Source organism: Saccopteryx bilineata, chromosome 4 (assembly GCF_036850765.1).
Source record: "Saccopteryx bilineata isolate mSacBil1 chromosome 4, mSacBil1_pri_phased_curated, whole genome shotgun sequence".
Taxonomy (NCBI): Eukaryota; Metazoa; Chordata; class Mammalia; order Chiroptera; family Emballonuridae; genus Saccopteryx; species Saccopteryx bilineata.
This window is the reverse complement of record NC_089493.1, coordinates 62,640,293-62,661,107: the sequence shown is the minus strand read 5'-3', so window position 1 is coordinate 62,661,107 and position 20,815 is coordinate 62,640,293. Positions and strand designations below refer to the sequence as shown.

The 20,815-nt window shown below is 43.5% G+C and overlaps 1 protein-coding gene across 5 annotated transcripts in view; it reads left to right on the top strand.

Annotated features, from left to right (window-relative positions):
* Positions 1–20,815, top strand: part of CGNL1 (cingulin like 1) — a 182,321-nt gene that overhangs the window by 64,667 nt on the left and 96,839 nt on the right. For 3 of the 5 annotated variants that reach the window (XM_066276109.1, XM_066276110.1, XM_066276111.1), the window contains exons 2-7: positions 1,681–3,270; positions 4,483–4,577; positions 7,148–7,253; positions 10,806–10,907; positions 12,866–13,014; positions 14,981–15,116. In XM_066276109.1, coding sequence (XP_066132206.1) covers positions 1,696–3,270; positions 4,483–4,577; positions 7,148–7,253; positions 10,806–10,907; positions 12,866–13,014; positions 14,981–15,116 — 2,163 coding nt within the window. In that variant the 5' untranslated portion in view covers positions 1,681–1,695. The remainder of the gene's footprint in view (positions 1–1,680; positions 3,271–4,482; positions 4,578–7,147; positions 7,254–10,805; positions 10,908–12,865; positions 13,015–14,980; positions 15,117–20,815) is intronic. The other 2 variants (XM_066276112.1, XM_066276114.1) reach the window with 2 other exon arrangements.

The following is a 20,815-nucleotide window of genomic DNA, read 5'->3' as shown; positions in this document are numbered from 1 at the left end:
ACAGTGAAAGAAATGAGACAGCTGTGATCTGTGACCAGTTCTTACCGCTCCACCTGCATCTCCCTTGCTGTTGGAGTTTTTCAGTGATAGAAGTAGATTTCTAGTGGGAGCACCTTTGCGTGGGGCGCAGACTGCTGATCTGCCTGCAGTTTCTGACCAGGGTGGCCTCACACCAGAAAGGTGAAAGCAGTGGTTCTCGGCATGAGCACCCATCACAAAATAAAGACCTTTGAGTCTTTAGTTTTTTGTTTTTTAAATTCAGAAGGGGAGGGGAGGCAGAGACAGACTCCCACATGTGCCCCAACAGGGATCCACCCAGCAAGCCCACTAGGGGGCGATGCTCTGCCCATCTGGGGTGTTGCTCCATTGCTCAGCAACCAGGGGAAGTCAATCTTTTTATACCTACCACCCACTTTTGTATCTCTGTTAATGGTAAATTTTCTAACCGCCCACCGGTTCCACAGTAATGGTGATTTATAAAGTAGGGAAGTAACTTTACTTTATAAAATTTATAAAGCAAAGTTACAGCAAGTTAAAGCATATAATAATAATTACTTACCAAGTACTTTATGTCGGATTTTCGCTAAGTTTGGCAGAATAAATCTTTATAAAACAACTTACTATAGTTAAATCTATCTTTTTATTTATACTTTGGTTGCTCCGCTACCGCCCACCATGAAAGCTGGAACGCCCACTAGTGGGTGGTAGGGACCAGGTTGACTACCACTGCTCAGCAACTGAGCTCTACTTAGCACCTGAGGCAGAGACCATGGAGCCATCCTCAGTGCCTGGGGCCAACCTGCTCTAATCAAACCATGGCTGCAGGAAGGGAAGAGAAAGAGACACAAAGAGAAGAGCAAGAGGGGGAGGGGTAGAGAAGCAGATGGTCACCTCTCCTGTGTGCCCTGACCAGGAATCAAACCTGGGACATCCACACGCCGAGGCGATGCTCTACCACTGAGCCAACGGGCCAGGGCCGAGTCTTCAGTTTTTTATACTATTTTTCAGGTCAATATGTTCCTTGATCTTTTTTAGTAAGAAAAAGAAAATGATGGAAAAATTGTATGTAATCATTTACTCTCACTGTTGGTCTCACAAACAACTGATTCCTTAAAGTCAAATGTTTTAAACAGTAAATCCAAAGAAATAGTGATAAAGATTTCAAAGCAAGATTGTACATAAAAAAGGTTGTGAAGGTTGTTTTGATGGAAGAACTTATGGTTATAGGAATAAAGAAAAGTGGAGAGCATCAGAATACCATAGCTCTTAATTTCATGGAAAAGTACCTTGTTCTCAAATGCTGGTAACTGGATTATCCCTATTGGTTAAACATAAATAGCATACAGTGTGAGGAAACCAGTTAAGGAATAAAACCGAAGCAACCAGAACAGCCCATCAGCTAGGAACAGAATCATGAAGTTTTGCCAAAGACTTCAGATCATTACACCAATTGTCCACCCTAAGGCCAGGGTTCAGGCCCTGTGTTGACAAACACCATGGTCACCTGCGCCCAGGGGCATCCAGAAAGGCCTACTTGGACATGCAATTGGTTCTGAAGTTTCCTTGCTGTTTGAAGTGTTTTGTTTTTTTTTGAACTTTGATGTCTTCCCCACATAATCTTCATTTAAACAGATGTAATTCTAACTAATGTCCTCTTTTTACCACATCTTTCCCCGGTAGCGGAAGCAGTGAACCATGGAGCTGTATTTTGGTGAATATCAACACGTGCAGCAGGAATACGGGGTCCATCTGAGACTTGCAAGTGATGAAACCAAAAAATCAAGGCATTCCCAGCACTCTAAGGCGGGGTCCTATGGTGTCAGTATTCGGGTACAGGGAATTGATGGCCACCCCTACATAGTCCTGAATAACACAGAGCGCTGCCTGCCAGGTGCATCTTTTTCTGAAAATGGGCCATCATTTCCATCTGCAGTGATAAATAACCTGCCTGTGCATCCCAGCAACGGGGCTGGACTAGAGGAGAACAGTGCAGAGGAACTGCAGCTTCCAGAAAACCCGTATGCCCCACCCAGCTCAGTCAGAACGCTGAAGCAACCCTCTCTCTTTGAGGGCAAGAATGGAGTGCTAGAACACAAAGAGGAGCTCATGAAGCCATCCTATGTGCTGAACTTTCAGAGGCATCCAGAGCTTTTGCAGCCCTACGACCCCGAGAAGAATGAGTTGAACTTAAAAAAGCACCCACCTCCTGAGAGTAACTGTCTGAAAACCTTAACAGAAGATAGTACCAACAATAAGAAGGGTTGGACTTGCTTTCCCAAACCGAGTAGTTCCCAGCCTACCAGCCCTCCTTTGGAAGACCTGGCCAGATCCAACGTGACGGCCATTCGTGTGTGCAGCTCGGTGGTCATAGATGACCCCAAGAAGCAGACCTCGGTCTGCGTGAATGTTCAGAGCTGTGCCAAGGAGGGACTGGTGGAGGAGGTCCTCTCCCCTAGCGGGAGGTCCCTACCTGCCCACAGCCCACACACCCAGTCTGAAACCAAGAAGGCCAGGCCAGATGTGCTTCCCTTCCGGAGACAAGATTCAGCTGGCGCCATTCTGGATGGAGCTCGGTCTCGGAGATCCTCATCGTCATCAACAACGCCCACTTCGGCCAACTCCTTGTACAGGTTTTTACTCGATGATCAAGAATGTGCCATCCATGCTGACAATGTGAATCGTCATGAGAACAGAAGGTATATCCCCTTCTTGCCAGGAACTGGGCGGGATATTGATACGGGATCAATTCCTGGCGTGGATCAGTTGATTGAAAAATTTGACCAAAAACCTGGGCTGCAGAGAAGGGGAAGGTCTGGGAAGCGAAACAGAATCAATCCAGAAGATAGGAAGAGGTCCAGAAGCGTGGACAGTGCCTTTCCTTTTGGTCTCCAGGGGAACTCAGAGTACCTAAACGAATTCAGCAGGAACTTGGGCAAGTCCAGTGAGCACCTGCTGCGCCCCTCACAGGTATGCCCACAGCGGCAGCCTGGCCAGGAGCCCCGTGGGAAACAGGGGGCCGGCAGTGCCTCCGCCAAGCTGCAGGGAGCCCACCCCAGGCCTCCCCAGCAGAGCAAAGATCTCGAAAACAAAAGTGGTCAGGAAAGTGCTACGGCTCATGCTTCCTCCCTCCCAGCACAGAATAAGAAGGAGGAGGAAATCAAAACAGCCACTGCCACGCTGATGTTACAGAGTCGGGGCCTTGCAACCTCCCCTGACTCTAGTGCCAAGAAGATTTCTGTGAAGACATTTACTTCCACCTCAAATACTCAGGTAATACTAGTCAGTGCTCCCCCCCTGCCCTGCCCTTCCATATCCCGCAGCCTCTGCTGTAGGAAGCTATAGAATATATATCCTCCATCTGGAACGGTGATTACATATCCGATTTTTCTTTCTTTCTATTTTTTTTTTGACAGAGAGAATCAGAAAGAAGAACAGATAGGGACAGTCAGACAGGAAGGGGCAGAGATGAGAAGCATCAATTCTTTGTTGCAGTACCTTAGTTCATTGATTGCTTTCTCATATGTACCTTGACCAGGGGGCTACAGCAGACCAAGTGACCCCTTGCTCAAGCCAGTGACCTTGGGCTTCAAGCCAGTGACCTTTGGGCTCAAGCCACCGACCATGGGGTCATGTCTATGATCCCACACTCAAGCCAGCAACCCCACACTCAAGCTGGTGAGCCCAAGCTCAAGGAGGATGAGCCTGTGCTCAAGCCGGCGACCTCAGGGTTTCAAACCTGTGCCCTCCACGTCCCAGGCCCACACGCTATCCGCTGTGCCACCGCCTGGTTAGTCACATCCGATTTTTAAAAAAGCATTTTCCCACAGGTATGTTCTACTGCCAATTGTATGGTTTTCTGAATTAATTCAAGTACAACTAGATTTCCACTGTGGTCTCATCTGTAAAGTAACTTGGGAAACACTACAGAGAAGTTTGACTTTTCTGTTTGTAGTGCTGTATAATCAGGAAGTGTGTGGATTGTTTCTAAACAGTGGTTCAATGCTAAGGGTATGTAGATATATTAATTTTCCTCATGAACGTGAATGACTGGGTTAATTTATGGCCTGAAAAATTAGGTTAATCCTAATTCAAACGTAACCCTAAATTGATGGGATTTCTTTAAGTGGTACATTTAGTGTTTTGGTAGACACAATAATAAATTAATGATAATGGTAAAAATGATAGTAAGGTTAGTAAGGGTCAGGCACTGTTTTTTTTTTTGTTTTTTTTTCAGGCACTGTTCATTATTTATTATAGATAGCAGCAACCCTGTTAACCTAAATTTATAGGTGAAAAAACTGTGGTGAGGAAAAGGTAAGTAATTTACCCAAGGTTACAGAGCTGTTTACTAAGTGGTGGAGCCAGTTGTAATGAAGATCTTTACCTGAGGAGTCATTTTTGGAAAGTAGGAATGTGTTTGGAAGCTTTTACTTCAGGGTTTTGCCTTCTTCCAGTGATCTAATAACAGACATTGTGTTCCAGGCCACACCGGATCTGTTAAAAGGCCAGCAAGAGGTCACTCAACAAACCAACGAGGAGACGGCCAAGCAGATACTTTACAATTATCTCAAAGAAGGGTTAGTGCTTTTCCGTTTTGTTTTTTGTTTTTTAATTATTAAGTGAGAGGCAGGGACGCAAAGACAGATTCCTGCATGCACCTTGACTGGGATCCACCCAGCAAGCCCCCTACCACGTGATGCTCTGCCCCTCTGGGGCCGCTGCTCTATTGCAACCGAGCCATTTTAGCATCTGAGGAAAGGCCATCATGAGCCATCCTCAGTGCTTGGGGCCAACTTGCTCAAACCGTTTGAGGCATGGCTATGGGAGAGGAAGAAAGAGAGGAGAGAGAGAGAGACAGAGAGAGAAGGGGAGGGGTGGAGAAGCAGATGGTTGCTTCTCTTGTGTGCCCTCACTGGTAATCGAACCTGGGACTTTCTAGTGCTTTTCCTTAAAGGAGCAAAATATTTTCTTTTCTAAGACTTTGTGTTTTGCCCTCCTTCGCTGCTCTGTGTGAGACATTTGAGGGTTATAGCTCAATGGCTGGAGTTTTCACAACAGCATTTAAATCTTGGGTGGTGGGGAGGGAAGTGCAGGAGAGGGCAGTGTAGGAAAGGCCATCATTCATTCTTTTTTTTTTTTTTTTTAATTCAGTGAGAGGTGGGGAGGCATAGACAGATGCCTGCATGTGCCTTGACTAGGATCCACCCTGCAAGCCCTAGGGAGTGATGCTCTGCCCATCTGGGGTGTTGCTCCGTTGCTCAGCAACCCAGCTTAGAGCCCGAGGTGGAAACCATGGAGCCATCCTCAGCACCCGGGGCCAACTTGCTCCAATGGAATCATGGCTGCAGGAAGGGAAGGGAGAAAGAGAAGTGAGAGGGGGAGTTTCTCTGTGTGCCCTGACCAGGAATTGAACCTCGGACATTCACATACTGGGCTGACGCTCTACTGCTAAGTGAACCAGCTAGGGCACCATCATCCTTTAAACATTAAAAATGAATATATTTTTTAAATGACTCGACTGAATTTGTTACTAAAAACAATTTCAAAGATAGGAAGAATGTCTATTACTTAGTTTGGAATTAACTTTGCCATCCCTTCGAGTTCTTCCATGGAAGCACACAATAGTGCTCTATCATCCCTTACAAGAAATTACAAATAAAAACACGTCTTCCCTCCCCAGAACTGACATTGGCCAGGAGCCCCTGCTTCCATTATTTTTAAAGCATGTGTGAGTCATTCAAGGGTAGTGCTTTCCACGTACTTATCTTGGAGGTTGAATTTGTGTTATCTGGTTTTCAGTCCTATTTAGATACTAATTGTGCTGGAATTCTAGGTCAGGAATTTGAAGTTTCTGTTTCAGTTCTCTCATCAGGTGTGATTAAAAAGAAAAAAAAAAAAGCTGTACAGCCTGACAGGACTGAAAGTCACATGGCAAATACTCATCGGTATCAAAACACTTCACATTTTTTGTATTGCACCTTAGAATTCTGTGTCAGTAATATAGAGCTGGTTCAAAATAGAAGATAAAGCCTTTTGAAAAGAAAAAAAGTAACCAGAGAGGTTCTTCTATTCTTCTAGCTAAGAACTAGTTATTAGTGTCTCTGTATGTAGTGAAGGGTTTTACTATATAAAGGTTAAGGTAGAAGAACTTTTGATATTTAAAATTCTCTAAATTATTTTTTTGGTTCATGATTTGAGAGACTGGTGAGAGAGACTAGCAGGAGGTGCTTATTTAAGGAAACATATTACAATTTTTTCCCCCTAATTGTCAGGTATGTGTGGTAGAAAGTGTGGTTGAGGTTAATAAGACTTTAGCCAATCATTACCTGTCAAAGTCTAGACAAAGGGCTGCTGTGCTGACAGTCTTGGCTTGGAGTATTTATTTTTTTAGACATAGGCTAAGCTGATCATTCTTAGCATAATATTTAAAAGTGAAAATGAATGTGTATATGAGACATACACAGGAGAAATCCTTTGTTGAAAGAATATATTTCATTTGAATCAAACAACAAATTACTAAGTTTTCTCCAAGCTTATTTAGAAAGTTGCTCTGTCTCTTTCACATGTTTGGAAGTGGGAACCCTGTCCCAAATTGGATGGTAAGATAGAACAACATATTTGCCAAAAAAAATACACCATCCATTCTGCTCTTCTCGCTTTGGTTTTGTAATTTATTCTAAAACAAATCATACCTTTTGCAGTTTGTCCTTTTTTTCTTTTTAAGTGAGGGGAGATAGTGAGACAGACTTCTGCATGTGCCCCAACTGGGATCCATCTGCAACCCCTGTCTGGGGCTGATGCTTGACTCAGCTGGGCTATTTTTAGTGCTTGAGGCTGACATTTGGCCCAGCCAAGCTATTCTCAGTGCCTGGGGCCAATGCTCGAACCAATTGGGCCACTGGCTATGGGAGGAGGAGGGAAAGAAGGATGAGAGGGAGAGGGGGAGAAGAAGAAGGTTGCTTCTCATGTGTGCCCTGACTGGAAATCTAACCCGGGACATCCATACGTTGGGCTGACACTCTTATCCACTGGGCAAACTGGCCAGGGCTGCAGTTTGTCTTCTTAAAGGGCTTGTTTGTGTGTCACGGCATATGAAATATTATTCTGAGACCAGTGGTTGCCCCTCACTGTTGGTTTTCTTTTCCAGAAGCACAGATAATGATGATGCTACTAAAAGAAAAGTCAACCTGGTCTTTGAGAAAATCCAGACTTTAAAGTCTCGAGCTGCAGGAAGCATGCAAGGAAATAATCAAGTAAGCTGCTGATTTGTATCTTGCAGAGGGCCTTTAACGTGGAAGGTGGCAGACAACTTGCTGTTTCTTAAGTCTTAAGTCTGTACAATTGGTTATAACACCAGATGGAAGTTTCCTGAGTAGTGAGTGGTCCCTGGGAGGGAAGATCATGTTTTAAATGTTATAAGTTTGTACCTTGTCTCTTTTTCAGAAAGGTTTTAAGATATTTCACTTAAAAACATATAAAATATAATAGGATAAAACAATTTAAGAAAGGGAAACTAGGAATAGAAAGAATGAAGCAAATTGGGTAGAAAATAGGAAGAACCCTAGTGTTACCATAGACAGATTGGGAAGGTAAGTGTGAACTGGCTTGGCCCCAAGCTCTGGAGCTTCAGGGAATGAGAAATAAGAGAATGGGAACAAGAGACTAAGGGGCAGAGATGGGAAGCTGCAGGGGCATCCATAGAAGGGAAAGAAAGGGGTGGAGTGGTGCCAGATTTGTTTCTTAAAAGCTGCCTGTTTAATTGATTGCACTGAATTTGAATCGGGATTTGGGATCTTTTTATTAAAAAAGAATTCGTCTCATAGTTGATGAACATCTACTACTGTATGTCAGACACACTTGGTGCCCTGAAAAGAAGTAACATTTAAGGGAGATGATTACACGCTTGCTCCTCATCCTACACTGTCATGCTGGGACCTGTTTCTTGCTTGTATGTCTTTACTTTCTCTTCTCGGGGGAATTCTGCATGAGCAGGAGAGAGACGATACCAAGAGACAGGGAGCAGGAAGTTTGTCTATGGCTTCTTTTCAACTTTGGGAATATGTATAGAGGATATTTTTAGGCATCAACTACCTTCTTTTTTCTACTGCTCAGTATTCCCCTGGCACTCGGCTAACCTCTGACTGCTGCTCTGGCGTCAAATATAGAATTATATATATGTGCGTATATATATGTACATTTATGTGCATATGTGTATGTATATGTGTGTGTGTGTTCATATATATATATGTGTGTGTTTTATTATATAATATGTATGTATACACACAGATATATACACATACACATACACACAGAGGTGGGTCAAAGTAGGTTTACAGTTTGTATGGAAAATACAATAATTAAATGATAACGCAAGAATAAACTGTGTTGCATACTCACAAGTCGAGACCTACTTTTGGCCACCGTTGTATATACTATTTATTGATATCTATATGAGCTCTTCCCACTGGGGAATTTGTAGATTATACACTTTGCTTCAGGGAGCTTTACATAGTTCTTAAAATTAGTTTAGGATTTTTTTTTTCTTCTAAAACTCTTAAATCTAAGTTATCACTCTGACTCTTGCTTTTCATTAACCTGCATATTCTTAGGGAGAACACATTCTTTGTTTGCCTTTTTTTTTTCCTTTGAAATCCTTTGGTCTTGATGTTAAGATTGTCATTGTGCATCACAGACCCGGGTATCCAGCCCAAACTGGGGAAGTCAGGGTAGCCCTCTGGAGTCAGTGACGCTAACAGTGTCTCAAAAGATGATAGAATTCTCTGGGCTAAGGGAAAGCAGGGCGTCGAGGGTAGAGGGCAGGGCACAAACAAATGTAAAATGTCAAGAGGCTCGTGTTTGCCATGTTTAAGGGACGGAGGTAATGTTGTTCAGCAGGAGCAGAGAGCAGGTGGAGATGAAGCACCAGGTGGGAAGGACCTCGCATCGCATAAAAGGTTTCCATTTCAGGCTGAAGGTGATAGGTTACTGCTGATGGGCTTTAAACAGATATGAATAGCATCATACTCATAAAAATTCATTCCTTTTGTAGCTGTTTGAGAGATGTAAGATTAGAGGAAGGAGACCAGTTAAGAAGCACCACTGAAGCAAGTGAGAGATGAGGAGGAGATGAACTGAGGCCCTTAGATTTCTGGCTCCGATCGCTGTGCTGTCCTCCCTTAATCTCCCTCTTTATTTTCTGAATCTGTTTATTCGCTGGCAAAGGCTTTGGAGTTTTATCTTTTCGGTGTCAGTTAAGTGATTTCCTGTGAGAGAATGTGAGAACCCTCTCCACATGGGCTGAGACCATACTGGAAAACAGCAAAGTCGGCAGAGTTTATGCTGGGCAAAGAGCAGTGTGCAGGTTCCCTCAGGGGTGGGATTTAGATTTCTCAAATGGATTGTTCTCATTTTATCTAAGAGGATTGGAAATCCTGCATGTTTTGTTGACTGGGGGTTCTGGCTAATTTCATGGGAGTGAGTGAGGAAATACCTCCTTCCCGGTTCAGGAGGCACAGCTCACACCTGGATTCAGGCACATGAGGGCTAAGTCATTGCCTTTTCTAGCTTTGATTCTTGCTTTTCTTCCTCCACTCCCATTTGTAGTGTTCTAACGACTTTCTATAGGATTTATCCCATTATTACATCCATAGAAGAAAAAGAAAAAGAAATTTGTCAATACTTATAATCAGATCAGAGATATCATATCTTTGACTAGACTCCCTTTTATAACATCTAAAAGAAGAAAGCCGAGTTAGGCAGCATACATTTATTTACTACTTGTGTATAGGAATATGCAGAGAGTAGGGATATAAATCTCATTGGGGGTTATGGAGCAATAATTTCCAATCTACTGAAAATTCTGGAATAGAGTTCTATACAAAAGGCCTTGGGAACAGAAACATGGGCTTTGGATATTACTTTATGCAGTAGATGAATCTTCTCAAATTATTTTATCTTTTTACTGTACTTTGTTTTACTGGGGTATAACTTATACTAAGTTGCACTAATCTTAACTGCATATAGTTCATTGATTTTTTTTAACTTTTTTTCTTCCGTTTCCAAGTGAGAGGAGGGGAGATTGAGAGACGGACTCCCACATGCACCCCAACCAAAATCCACCTAGCTACCCCCATCTGGGGCTGATGCTCTGCCCATCTGGGGCCATGCATGCAAGCAAGCTATTTTTAGCACCTGAGGCAGAGACTGCATGGAGCCATCCTTAGCACTTGAACCAATGGAGCGATGGCCACGGGAGGAGAAGAGAGAGAGAGATGGAGGAGGTGAAGGGGTGGAGAAGCAGATGGTCGCCTCTCCTGTGTGCCTTGACCTGAAATCAAACCTGGGCTGATGCTCTACCACTGAGCCAACTGGCCAGAGCCTTGCTTTTTTTTTTTAAATTTATTGATTTAAGAGAAAGGAGAGAGAGAAAGAGAAGGGGATGGGAGGAATGGGAAGCATCAATTCCTAGTAGTTGCTTCTTATATATGCTTTAACTGGGTAAACCCAGGGTTTTGACTAGCGACTTCAGCATTCCAGGTTGACGCTTTATCCACTGTACCACCACAGGCCAGGCAGAAGTTTTAAACACAGGTATGTGTCTAGGGCGGCAAACATTACCCAGATCAAGACATAGGACACTTTCAACACCCCAGAAGCTTTTCTTGTGCCCCTTCTCTGTAGGGATATACATTGGAATTGGGTCTTAAGATTTTAATGTTACTGCTCTGGTTATATTTTGGGGGAAAGGGAATTAAAATAAGTCACCTTGAACATTTGAATTAGTCCATCTTTGTAATTAATTGTAGGCTTCTAATTCTTTGTCTGAAGTCAAAGATCTGTTGGAACAGAAAAACAAGTTGACCACAGAAGTGACTGAACTTCAGAGAAAGCTTCAACTAGAAGTCAAGGTATCTGGTTTTTCCTTTATGTTATTTTTTATTTTTTTATTTTTTTTGTATTTTTCTGAAGCTGGAAATGGGGAGAGACAGTCAGACAGACTCCCGCATGCGCCCGACCGGGATCCACCAGGGGGCAATGCTCTGCCCCTCGGGGCGTTGCTCTGTCGCGACCAGAGCCACTCTAGCGCCTGGGGCAGAGGCCAAGGAGTCCTCCCCAGCGCCCAGGCCATCTCTGCTCCAATGGAGCCTCGGCTGCGGGAGGGGAAGAGAGAGACAGAGAGGAAGGAGAGGGGGAGGGGTGGAGAAGCAGATGGGCGCTTCTCCTGTGTGCCCTGGCCAGGAATTGAACCCGGGACCTCTGCATGCCAGGCCGACGCTCTACCAATAAGCCAACCGGCCAGGGCCCCTTTATGTTATTTTTTTAATTTCTGTCTTGATTGGTAAAGAATTTTTTTTTTCATTTTTTCTGAAGCTGGAAACAGGGAGAGACAGTCAGACAGACTCCCGCATGCGCCTGACTGGGATCCACCCGGCACGCCCACCAGGGGCGACGCTCTGCCCACCAGGGGGCGATGCTCTGCCCATCCTGGGCGTCGCCATGTTGCGACCAGAGCCACTCTAGCGCCTGAGGCAGAGGCCACAGAGCCATCCCCAGCGCCCGGGCCATCTTTGCTCCAATGGAGCCTTGGCTGCGGGAGGGGAAGAGAGAGACAGAGAGGAAAGCGCAGCGGAGAGGTGGAGAAGCAAATGGGCGCTTCTCCTGTGTGCCTTGGCCGGGAATCGAACCCGGGTCCTCCGCATGCTAGGCCGACGCTCTACCGCTGAACCAACTGGCCAGGGCCGGTAAAGAATATTTTTATACCTTGGGATGCCCAAGTGAATTGAAAGCCTTTTTTCCCCCTGGAAAGACATATCTTTCTCATCACAGAAATAAAATCCTGTATATTTGGCTCCTGTTGTCTGAGGAACTTTTTTTTTTAAATAACCAAAGCACATAGGGACTTTTTGCTTTGACAGAGTTGAAGAAACACTGTTGGATTCAGGCAGTAGGAAACTAAATGCATATAAAATATCAGAATTATCGTATTTCTCCATGTATAAGACACTCCCATGTATAAGACGCACCTTAATTTTGCAGCCCAATATTTGAAAAACAATGTATTACATAAAGTTATTGAACTCAAGTTTTATTCATCATAAAATTCATACAACTCCTCATCGCTGTCAAAACTCCCATCCATTAGTTTGTCCTCATCTGTGTCTGACGACGAATCACTGTCTTCAACAATGAGCTCAAACACAAGCGCGAAAAAGTGGGAAATGCAAGTAAAAAAAATCTACAACCACTGTTTAAGACACACCCAGTTTTTAGACCCCAAATTTTTCTAAGAAATGGTGTGTCTTATACATGGAAAAATAAGGTAAGTAATCAAAATAGCAGAATGAGGTTAGCTATGTTAGGAGTATTACAACTCATTAAATATTTAATATTCTTTCTAGCTACAAACCCCTATGCCTTAATTATATAATTTGATGAATAATTAATAATGTAATTAATAATAAAGTAAGTGCAAAGACATGGAATCCATCAGAGTATAGAAGTAGGCTTCTGTGGGATAACATGAATGTACGGTGGAGGTACTTTTTTTACAAAGACAGAGTCAGAGAGAGGGATAGACAGGAACAGACAGACAGGAATGGAGAGATGAGAAGCATCAATCATTAGTTTTTCATTGTGCATGGCAACACCTTAATTGTTCATTGATTGCCTTCTCATACGTGCCTTGACCGCGGGCCTTCAGGAGACCAAGTAACCCCTTGCTCGAGCCAGTGACCTTGGGCTCAAGCTGGTGAGCTCGAGGTCTTGAACCTGGGTCCTCCGCATCCCAGTTCGATGCTCCATCCACTGCACCACCGCCCGGTCAGGCACGGTGGAGGTACTTTAAAATCACGTGTATTCATATTAGAATCAACAGAACATTAAAGAAGAGAGAGAGAGAATGAAAGCAAACCTGGAAGAGCTCCAGGGCCAGCATGCAACTAAGGTGGAGGAGAACTCCGTGCTGCAGCAGCGACTGGAGGAAAGCGAAGGGGAGCTCCGGAAAAACCTGGAAGAGTGAGTTCTGGGCTGGGAGCCTGTGTCCTTCCTGGGTTCTTCATCTGATGTAGTCAGAACCTTTTCATTCATTTAGAACAGTGCTGGTCAACCTGGTCCCTACCGCCCACTCGTGGGCGTCCCAGCTTTCATGGTGGGCGGTAGCGGAGCAACCAAAGTATAAATAAAAAGATAGATTTAACTATAGTAAGTTGTTTTATAAAGATTGATTCTGCCAAACTTAGTAAAAATCCTACATAAAGTACTTGGTAAGTAATTATTATTATATGCTTTAACTTGCTGTAACTCTGCTTTATAAATTTTATAAAGTAAAGTTACTTCCCTACTTTATAAGTCACCATTACTGTGGAACCGGTGAGTGGTTAGAAAATTTTCCTACTAACAGAGATACAAAAGTGGGCGGTAGGTATAAAAAGGTTGACTACCCCTGATTTAGAAGTACCAGGTCTCCCAAATATTTATAGTGGCTGCTGATTCTTTTCTCCCTGGTGAACCGAAAGGCTAGTAATTTTAAAGTTCTTTGTCTGTCTTAAAGGATATTTGTATAGTTTCAGCCCTTGGAATGGGTCTCATAGCAGGTGAGTGAGAAGTAGGGAACACTGCATGGCAGTATCTAATGACTGAGATTTCAAGGAGCTTGGGCCCAGCCTCCAAAAAGCACATCTCACGAGACCTCCCTGATCTCCAGTTTGTGAGTTTTACCTGAGATGGTGCTGGTCTCTGTGACCTGTGTTTATACTTCTATTGGGTCTGCGGAGATGGAAAGTCAAGCCCAAGGTAGCTCTGGCATTATGTTGCATTAAAATCTCTGGGCCTGACCTGTGGTGGCGCAGTGGATAAAGCGTCGACCTAGAAATGCTGAGGTCGCCGGTTCGAAACCCTGGGATTGCCTGGTCAAGGCACCTATGGGAGTTGATGCTTCCAGCTCCTCCCCCCTTCTCTCTTCTCTCCTCTCTCTGTCTCTCCCTCTCCTCTCTAAAAAAAAAAAAAAAAAAGAATAAATAAAGCAGTGGTCCCCAACCTTTAAAAAAAAAAAAAAATCTCTGAAAACAAGATCTGAAACTAAGGTCTGAAAAGGTACAGTGCTGTGAAGCCCTGTGGTCATGATGGAAACTTTTTTTTTTTTTTTTTTAATTTTTTTTTTTTAATTTTATTTATTCATTTTAGAGAGGAGAGAGATAGGGAGAGAGAGAGAGAGAGACAGAGAGGCGGGGGGAGAGAGACAGGGGGGAGGAACTGGAAGCATCAACTCCCATATGTGCCTTGACCAGGCAAGCCCAGGGTTTCGAACCGGCGACCTCAGCATTTCCAGGTCGACGCGTTATCCACTGTGCCACCACAGGTCAGGCATGATGGAAACTTTAAGTGAAGGTTCAAGCAGGAGTGAGATCTGGAGGGAAATTCAAGAAAAATAGGACATTATATAATAAAGGCGTTTAATTGCCTTGGCAATTTTGATGGTATAGATTTTTGCTTTTACAACATTCTTAGAGGTTAATTTTGGAAAAGAAGTTGGTAAGAAAAAAAATAAGAAAATTTAGGGCATAGTAAAGACTTTACAAAATAAAATGATACAATAGCTGTGAATTTGATTCGGAGCAGAGGTTGGCAAATTTTTGTCGGATAGTAAATACTTTACAGTTTATGGGCCATATGGTCTTTGTTGGAGCCACTCAATTTTGCCATTGTATTGTGCAAATGACCGCAAGCATCCATAAATAAATGACTATGGCTGTATTCCAATAAAACTTTATTTACAAAGGTCGGCAGTGGGCCAGATTGGCCCATGGGCCATAAATTGCTGACTCCTCTGGTCTATAATAGTGGGGGTTGGGGGTAGCAGAGAATGGGAGGCTCCTTGGGGCTTTAGATACCTCTGCCTGAGCATCTAAGGGTCTGAAATCAGACTGGAGGGAAATAAGCAGAGTACAGAAGAGACTGTCTGATGGACTTCCTTTCCTGTCAGACTTTTTCAGGTGAAGATGGAACGGGAACAGCACCAGACTGAGATCAGGGATCTCCAGGACCAGCTCTCAGAAATGCATGATGAGTTGGACTGTGCTAAACGATCTGAAGACAGGGAGAAGGGGGCTCTGATTGAGGTAAGGGGCCTGGGGGCTCAGGTGATAAGATAGGCCCCACGTGCTGAAGAGGATATGAGATGGTGGAGGTAGGGCAGGGGCTGAGTGCTATGAGCCACATTCTGTCTCGTGCATTTTGCTCCACCGGTGCCTATGGTAAGAGCATCGTATGTCACAGTGTTTAAACATTGTCTTAGGAAAATATTCAACCATTCAAAAAAGTAGAAAAAGTACTGCATCAACTTCCATAGAGCCCCAACCCAGATCCAACATTTGTCAACATTATGTGATATTAACTCCACTTATTCATTTGTACATCCATTCATCCTTCCTTTTTTTTATGCATCCATTTATTCACCTTTGCTGAACCATTTCAAAGCAAATTACAGGTTAGCTCTGTGCCTCACTGATAAATTCTTAGGCAGGCATCTTTGGAAAGTTAGGGAATCTTCTTACAACTAAAATACTGTTATCACACCTAAAAAATTAATAATTTCTGTAATATATATAATATACCAAGAGTTCTAATACCTGGGTCCTTATTCAAAAATTTCAGGTTGTCCCCCAAGTATATTTTATGGTCGTGGTCCCTTAGCCTCCCAGCCAGGATCCAGCCAAGAGTCCCTCATTGTTTTCACTGTTGTCTCCAGTGTTCATTTATCCTAGTAAAGACCTCCTCCTCCATTCCCTACTCCCTGCTTTTTTTTCTTCCATCCCCTCAATCTGGTGAAGAGACAGGACCAATGCCCCACTGATTTGTCTGACTATTTCCTTATGGTGTCCATTAACTTGCTTCACTCTCCCTTGTATTCTAGTAAATTTGTACTTAGATCTCTACACATTAAACTTCGGGCAAAAATACTTTGTACATAATGCTGTTTATGCAGAAGCATTGAGAATACATTAATGCCCATATAACACTTTTCACAGGTTAAATTTTTCTTTGTTTAAGGCCCCACCAGACTGTAAGCTCCAGGATGGTAGGAGTGGTGATGATTAGCGCAGAACTGGATCCACAGCTGCTGTCCCAGTGCTTGGGATGGATAGCACTCAGTAGATAAACATTTGTTGGTTGGTTGGATGGATGTATTATGAGTAAGGGAACGAGTGAATGAACGAATCTATTTGCTGTGTACACAGGCTGCCCATCTGGCCTCTGCCCATATTAGTATATTCCCTATTAAATATTTAGCTCTTATCTATGAGTCAGTAAATGAGATTGCCTCTTTCCTCTGCTTATTAGCATTTGTTAATTATTAAGGGATTTTACAAAGACAATTATCATTTTTCCCCTGAATTAGATTACCATTGTGTTGAGGTGTTAGATACACACATATAAAATGATTGGAGGAAGACTAGGTCATGAATGTTTTTTTTGTTGGGAATGAGTTTAATTGAGGGTCACAGAAAGATAGAAGTTTTATCTCTGTGCCCATTTAGATGCTTTGATATTTGCTATAACATTATTATCACCCATATTTTTGAAATTTATTTTCCTAATAAGCTTTGTTTTGTAGGAGCAGCCCCCAAAATAAATTATGCACAATTTAGAACAAAGCCAAAAAAAAAAAAAAAATCAAATAAGAAAGGTACCTTGTTAGTACTGAACTTTTATTTTCTATTGCTCTTAACCGAAAGGTTTGAGTCTTTGTCCCCTTCTTGGGTTTAAAAGCTGGTGGCTTTTAAGTTCCTTGTTAAGTTTCCCCTGTCAATTGTTTTCTCACCCCCTTCCTTGTTTAGTTTTGAAGTAATTCCCCAGGAAGGAGTTTAGTTCTCGCCCTTCAGAATGTAGCCTCTCTCTTCCCCACGACTTCACAAGGGCGGGGGGCTGAGTGCTTGTACGGCACAGGACATCTCATGAATCCATTTTTCACATGGCTAGTCGTGGGAATTACTTCTGTTCTCCCCAGCTGACCATCTCTCTGTCTCTGTTTAGACCTTTTCTCCTGAGAACGCTTTAGGCCTCTTTCTTAACACTGGTATTTCTCTTTTTATCCAAGGATTTCTTAGAAAGCACCATACTGATGGTATTATACTGCTCTCATGGCCCTGCCTTTTTTTTCAGGGCTCAGAGTTACAAAGATGGTGTATTAGAATGCAGCTTTGCGAATGTGTGTATTTATCACTGAAATACTGTTAAAACCACAAAATGAAATTTTAAAATGGGGGTGGGTGGGAAAACATCTTTTTTTTTTTTTTGTATTTTTCTGAAGTCAGAAGCAAGAGGCAGTCAGATTCCAGCATGCACCCTACTAAGATCCACCCAGCATGCTCACCAGAGGGTGATGCTCAGCCCATCTGAGCGTTGCTCCGTTGCAGACAGACCCATTCTAGTGCCTGAGGCGGAGGCCATGGAGCCATCCTCAGCGCTCTGGCCAACTTTGCTCCAATGGAGCCTTGACTGTGGAGGGGAAAAGAGAGACAGAGAGAGAGGAAGGAGAGGGGGAGTGGTGGAGAAGCAGATGGGCGCTTCTCCTGTGTGCCCTGATCGGGAATCAAACTCGGGACTTCCACACGCCGTGCCGATGCTCTACCACTGAGCCAACCAGCCAGGGCCTATTTTCCTAACATGTTTTTATCTATCTATCTATCTATCTATCTATCTATCTATCTATCTATCTATCTATCTATCTATCTATCTTGCTCAGTGAGAGGCGGAGAGGCAGATACAGACTTTCACCTGCGCCCCAAACGGGATCCACCTGGCAAGCCCCCTATGGGGTGATGCTCTGCCCATCTGGGGCCATTGTTCCGTTGCTGAGCAACTGAGCTATTTTAGTGCCTGAGGCAAGGCCCTGGAGCCATCCTCAGTGCCCAGGGCCAACTTGCTCAAATCCAGCCCTGGCTGCAGGAGGAGAAGAGAGAGAGAGAGAGAGAGAGAGAAAGAGAGAAAGAGAGAGATTGGAGAAGGGTGGAGAAGCAGATGGTCACTTCTCCTGTGTACTCTGACTGGGAATTGAACCTAGGACATCCACATGCCAGACTGATGCTCCCACTGAGCCAACTGGCCAGGGCTATTTTTCTAATATCTTAACAACTATTTTTATTTTTACATTTTCTGTTTGCCTCCCTACACATTGATGGGTTTCATCTACCTGTCTATATGTATAATTGTAAAAACAATTACACAATGTCTCTACAGTTTTGATATCTGCTTTTAAAAGTTAATGTCAGGAAAAAATTTCTTTATTATACCTTGTACCTTTATGTCATTTTTTTTTAGCAATAAAGGAAGAGTGAGTGAGATAAGAAGCATCAACTCGTAGTTGCATCACTTTAGTTGTTCATTGATTGCTTTCTCATATGTGCCTTGACTAGGGGGCTTCAGTTGAGCCAGTGACCCCTTGCTCAAGCGAGCGACCTTGCGCTCAAGCCAGTGACCTTAGGCTTTAAGCCAGCAACCTTTGGGCTCAAGCCAGGGACCATGGGCACATATCTATGATCCCACATCCAAGCTGGTGACTCCATGCTCAAGCTGGTGAGCCTGCGCTCAAGCCGGCGATGGTGGGGTTTCAAACCTGAATATTTAGTGTTCCAGGTGGATGCTCTACCCACTGCGCCACCACCTGGCCAGGCTATATGTCATTTTTAAGGAGTTAAACTACAATATATTTAATCATCCTCCTATATTTGTTTCCTTTTTTAAATTATGATAAAATATTGTGAACAGTTTTTACATGTGTCCTTGTCTTTTTATAGAAAAATAGCCTAATGATAATTTTCCAGAAATTATATCACTGAAACAATTTATGGCTTTCAATAAAAATGTAGCTTCACAAACAAATATAAATAGAAGGTAAGGCTTTGACATACTTTATGATTACTGTGTGGACACTTCATTGAATGATTTTAATATATATATTTTTTTAGGTAAGAGGAGGGGAGATAGTGAGGCAGACTCACGCATGCATCCTGACCATGATCCACCCTGCAACCCCATCTGGGGCTGATGCTCGAGTACTGAGCTATTTTTAGCATCTAAGGCTGTCGTGCTCCTAAGGAGCTATCCTCAGTGCCCTGGGCCACACTCGAACCAACTGAGCCACTGGCTGTGGGAGGGGAAGAGAAAGAGAAGAGGGAGAGGGAGGGGAGAGAAACAAGACAGTCACTTCTCCTGTATGCATTGGCTGGGAGTCCATATGCCGGGCTAATGCTCTATCTGCTGAACCACCAGCCAGGACCTCAATGAATGATTTTAAAAGGGAAAAATGCTATTTTAGCTATTGGGGAGTCCCCTAATTTGCTGAATTTTCCCAATAACTGAAAACTGTAATGGTTATTTGCCCTTTCTCCTGATACCCTCTAGCTTTAAATTCTTTATTTTAGCACATTTGACCTTGCTTTGTTTATGTATCTCTTTCTTCTAGTCAGCTAATCCAGTGCCATATCATCTTTACATCTTCCCCCATTTTACACTAAGCAACAGAACAAATGAATAAATACATTTCAGTATCTAAATTACTTTACAGCCTGACCTGTGGTGGCGCAGTGGATAAAGCGTCGACCTGGAAATGCTGAGGTCGCCGGTTTGAAACCCTGGGCTTGCCTGGTCAAGGCACATATGGGAGTTGATGCTTCCAGCTCCTCCTCCCTTCTCTCTCTCTCCCTCCCTCTCTCTCTCCTCTCTAAAATGAATAAATAAATAAATAAAAATTAAAAAACAAAAAAAGATTAAATTACTTTACAATGTCAACATTTTGAAAAAAGGCAATATTTCTGAAATGAACTAAATGCCTCTTTGCATCTTAAACACTTCTTTTGTGCATATATCAGTGGACAGAATATAATTAACTAAATTATTTATTGAGCTATTTGTAGTGGTAACTAGGATGAGGATATGAGCCTCAGTTCTGGTGATGTGTTTTCAGGCAGAGGCCAATAATGAGAGAACAGGAAAGAGAAATAGCGTATCTTTTCTTAAAAATGTTCCTGATGTTGCTGGCTTTCTGGTCGTCTCTTTCCTGTGATGGGAACTATATCATATATTGCTGGCCCTCTGTAAGGTGAGTTAGGGCACACTTAGCTTCTGTGTGCCAAAGGGGGTTCTCTCTCCCTCTGGAAAATCACCCTCGGTGTTTTATTTAAAAGAACTCTATTTTACTTTTAATTTTTCCGTTAATTTGAGAGAAAAAGAAAGAGAGAGAGAGAGAGAGAGAAGCACCAACTTGTTGTTCCACTTAGTTGACCCATTTTGTTGTGTACTCATTGGTTGCTTCTTATATATGCCCTGACTGGGGATCACACCCGTGACCTTGCCCCGCCAGGAGAATGCTCTATACACTGAACCACCTGGCCAGGGCTCATCCATACTGTTTTAAATCAGTTTCCTTTGACTTGTCAGTGACATTTAAAACATGATCATAGCCCTGGCCGGTTGGCTCAGTGGTAGAGTGTCGGCCTGGCGTGCAGGAGTCTCGGGTTCTATTCCCGGCCAGGGCACACAGGAGAAGTGCCCATCTGCTTCTCCACTTCTCCCCCTCTCCTCCCTTTCTGTCTCTCTCTTCCCCTCCTGCAGCCAAAGCTCCATTGGAGCAAAGTTGGCCTGGGTGCTGAGGATGGCTCTGTGGCCTCTGCCTCAGGCGCTAGAATGGCTCTGGTTGCGACAGAGCGACGCCCTGGATGGCAGAGCATCGTCCCCTGGTGGGCGTGCTGGGTGGATCCCGGTCAGGCACATGCGGGAGTCTGTCTGACTGCCTCCCCGTTTCCAACTTCAGAAAAAT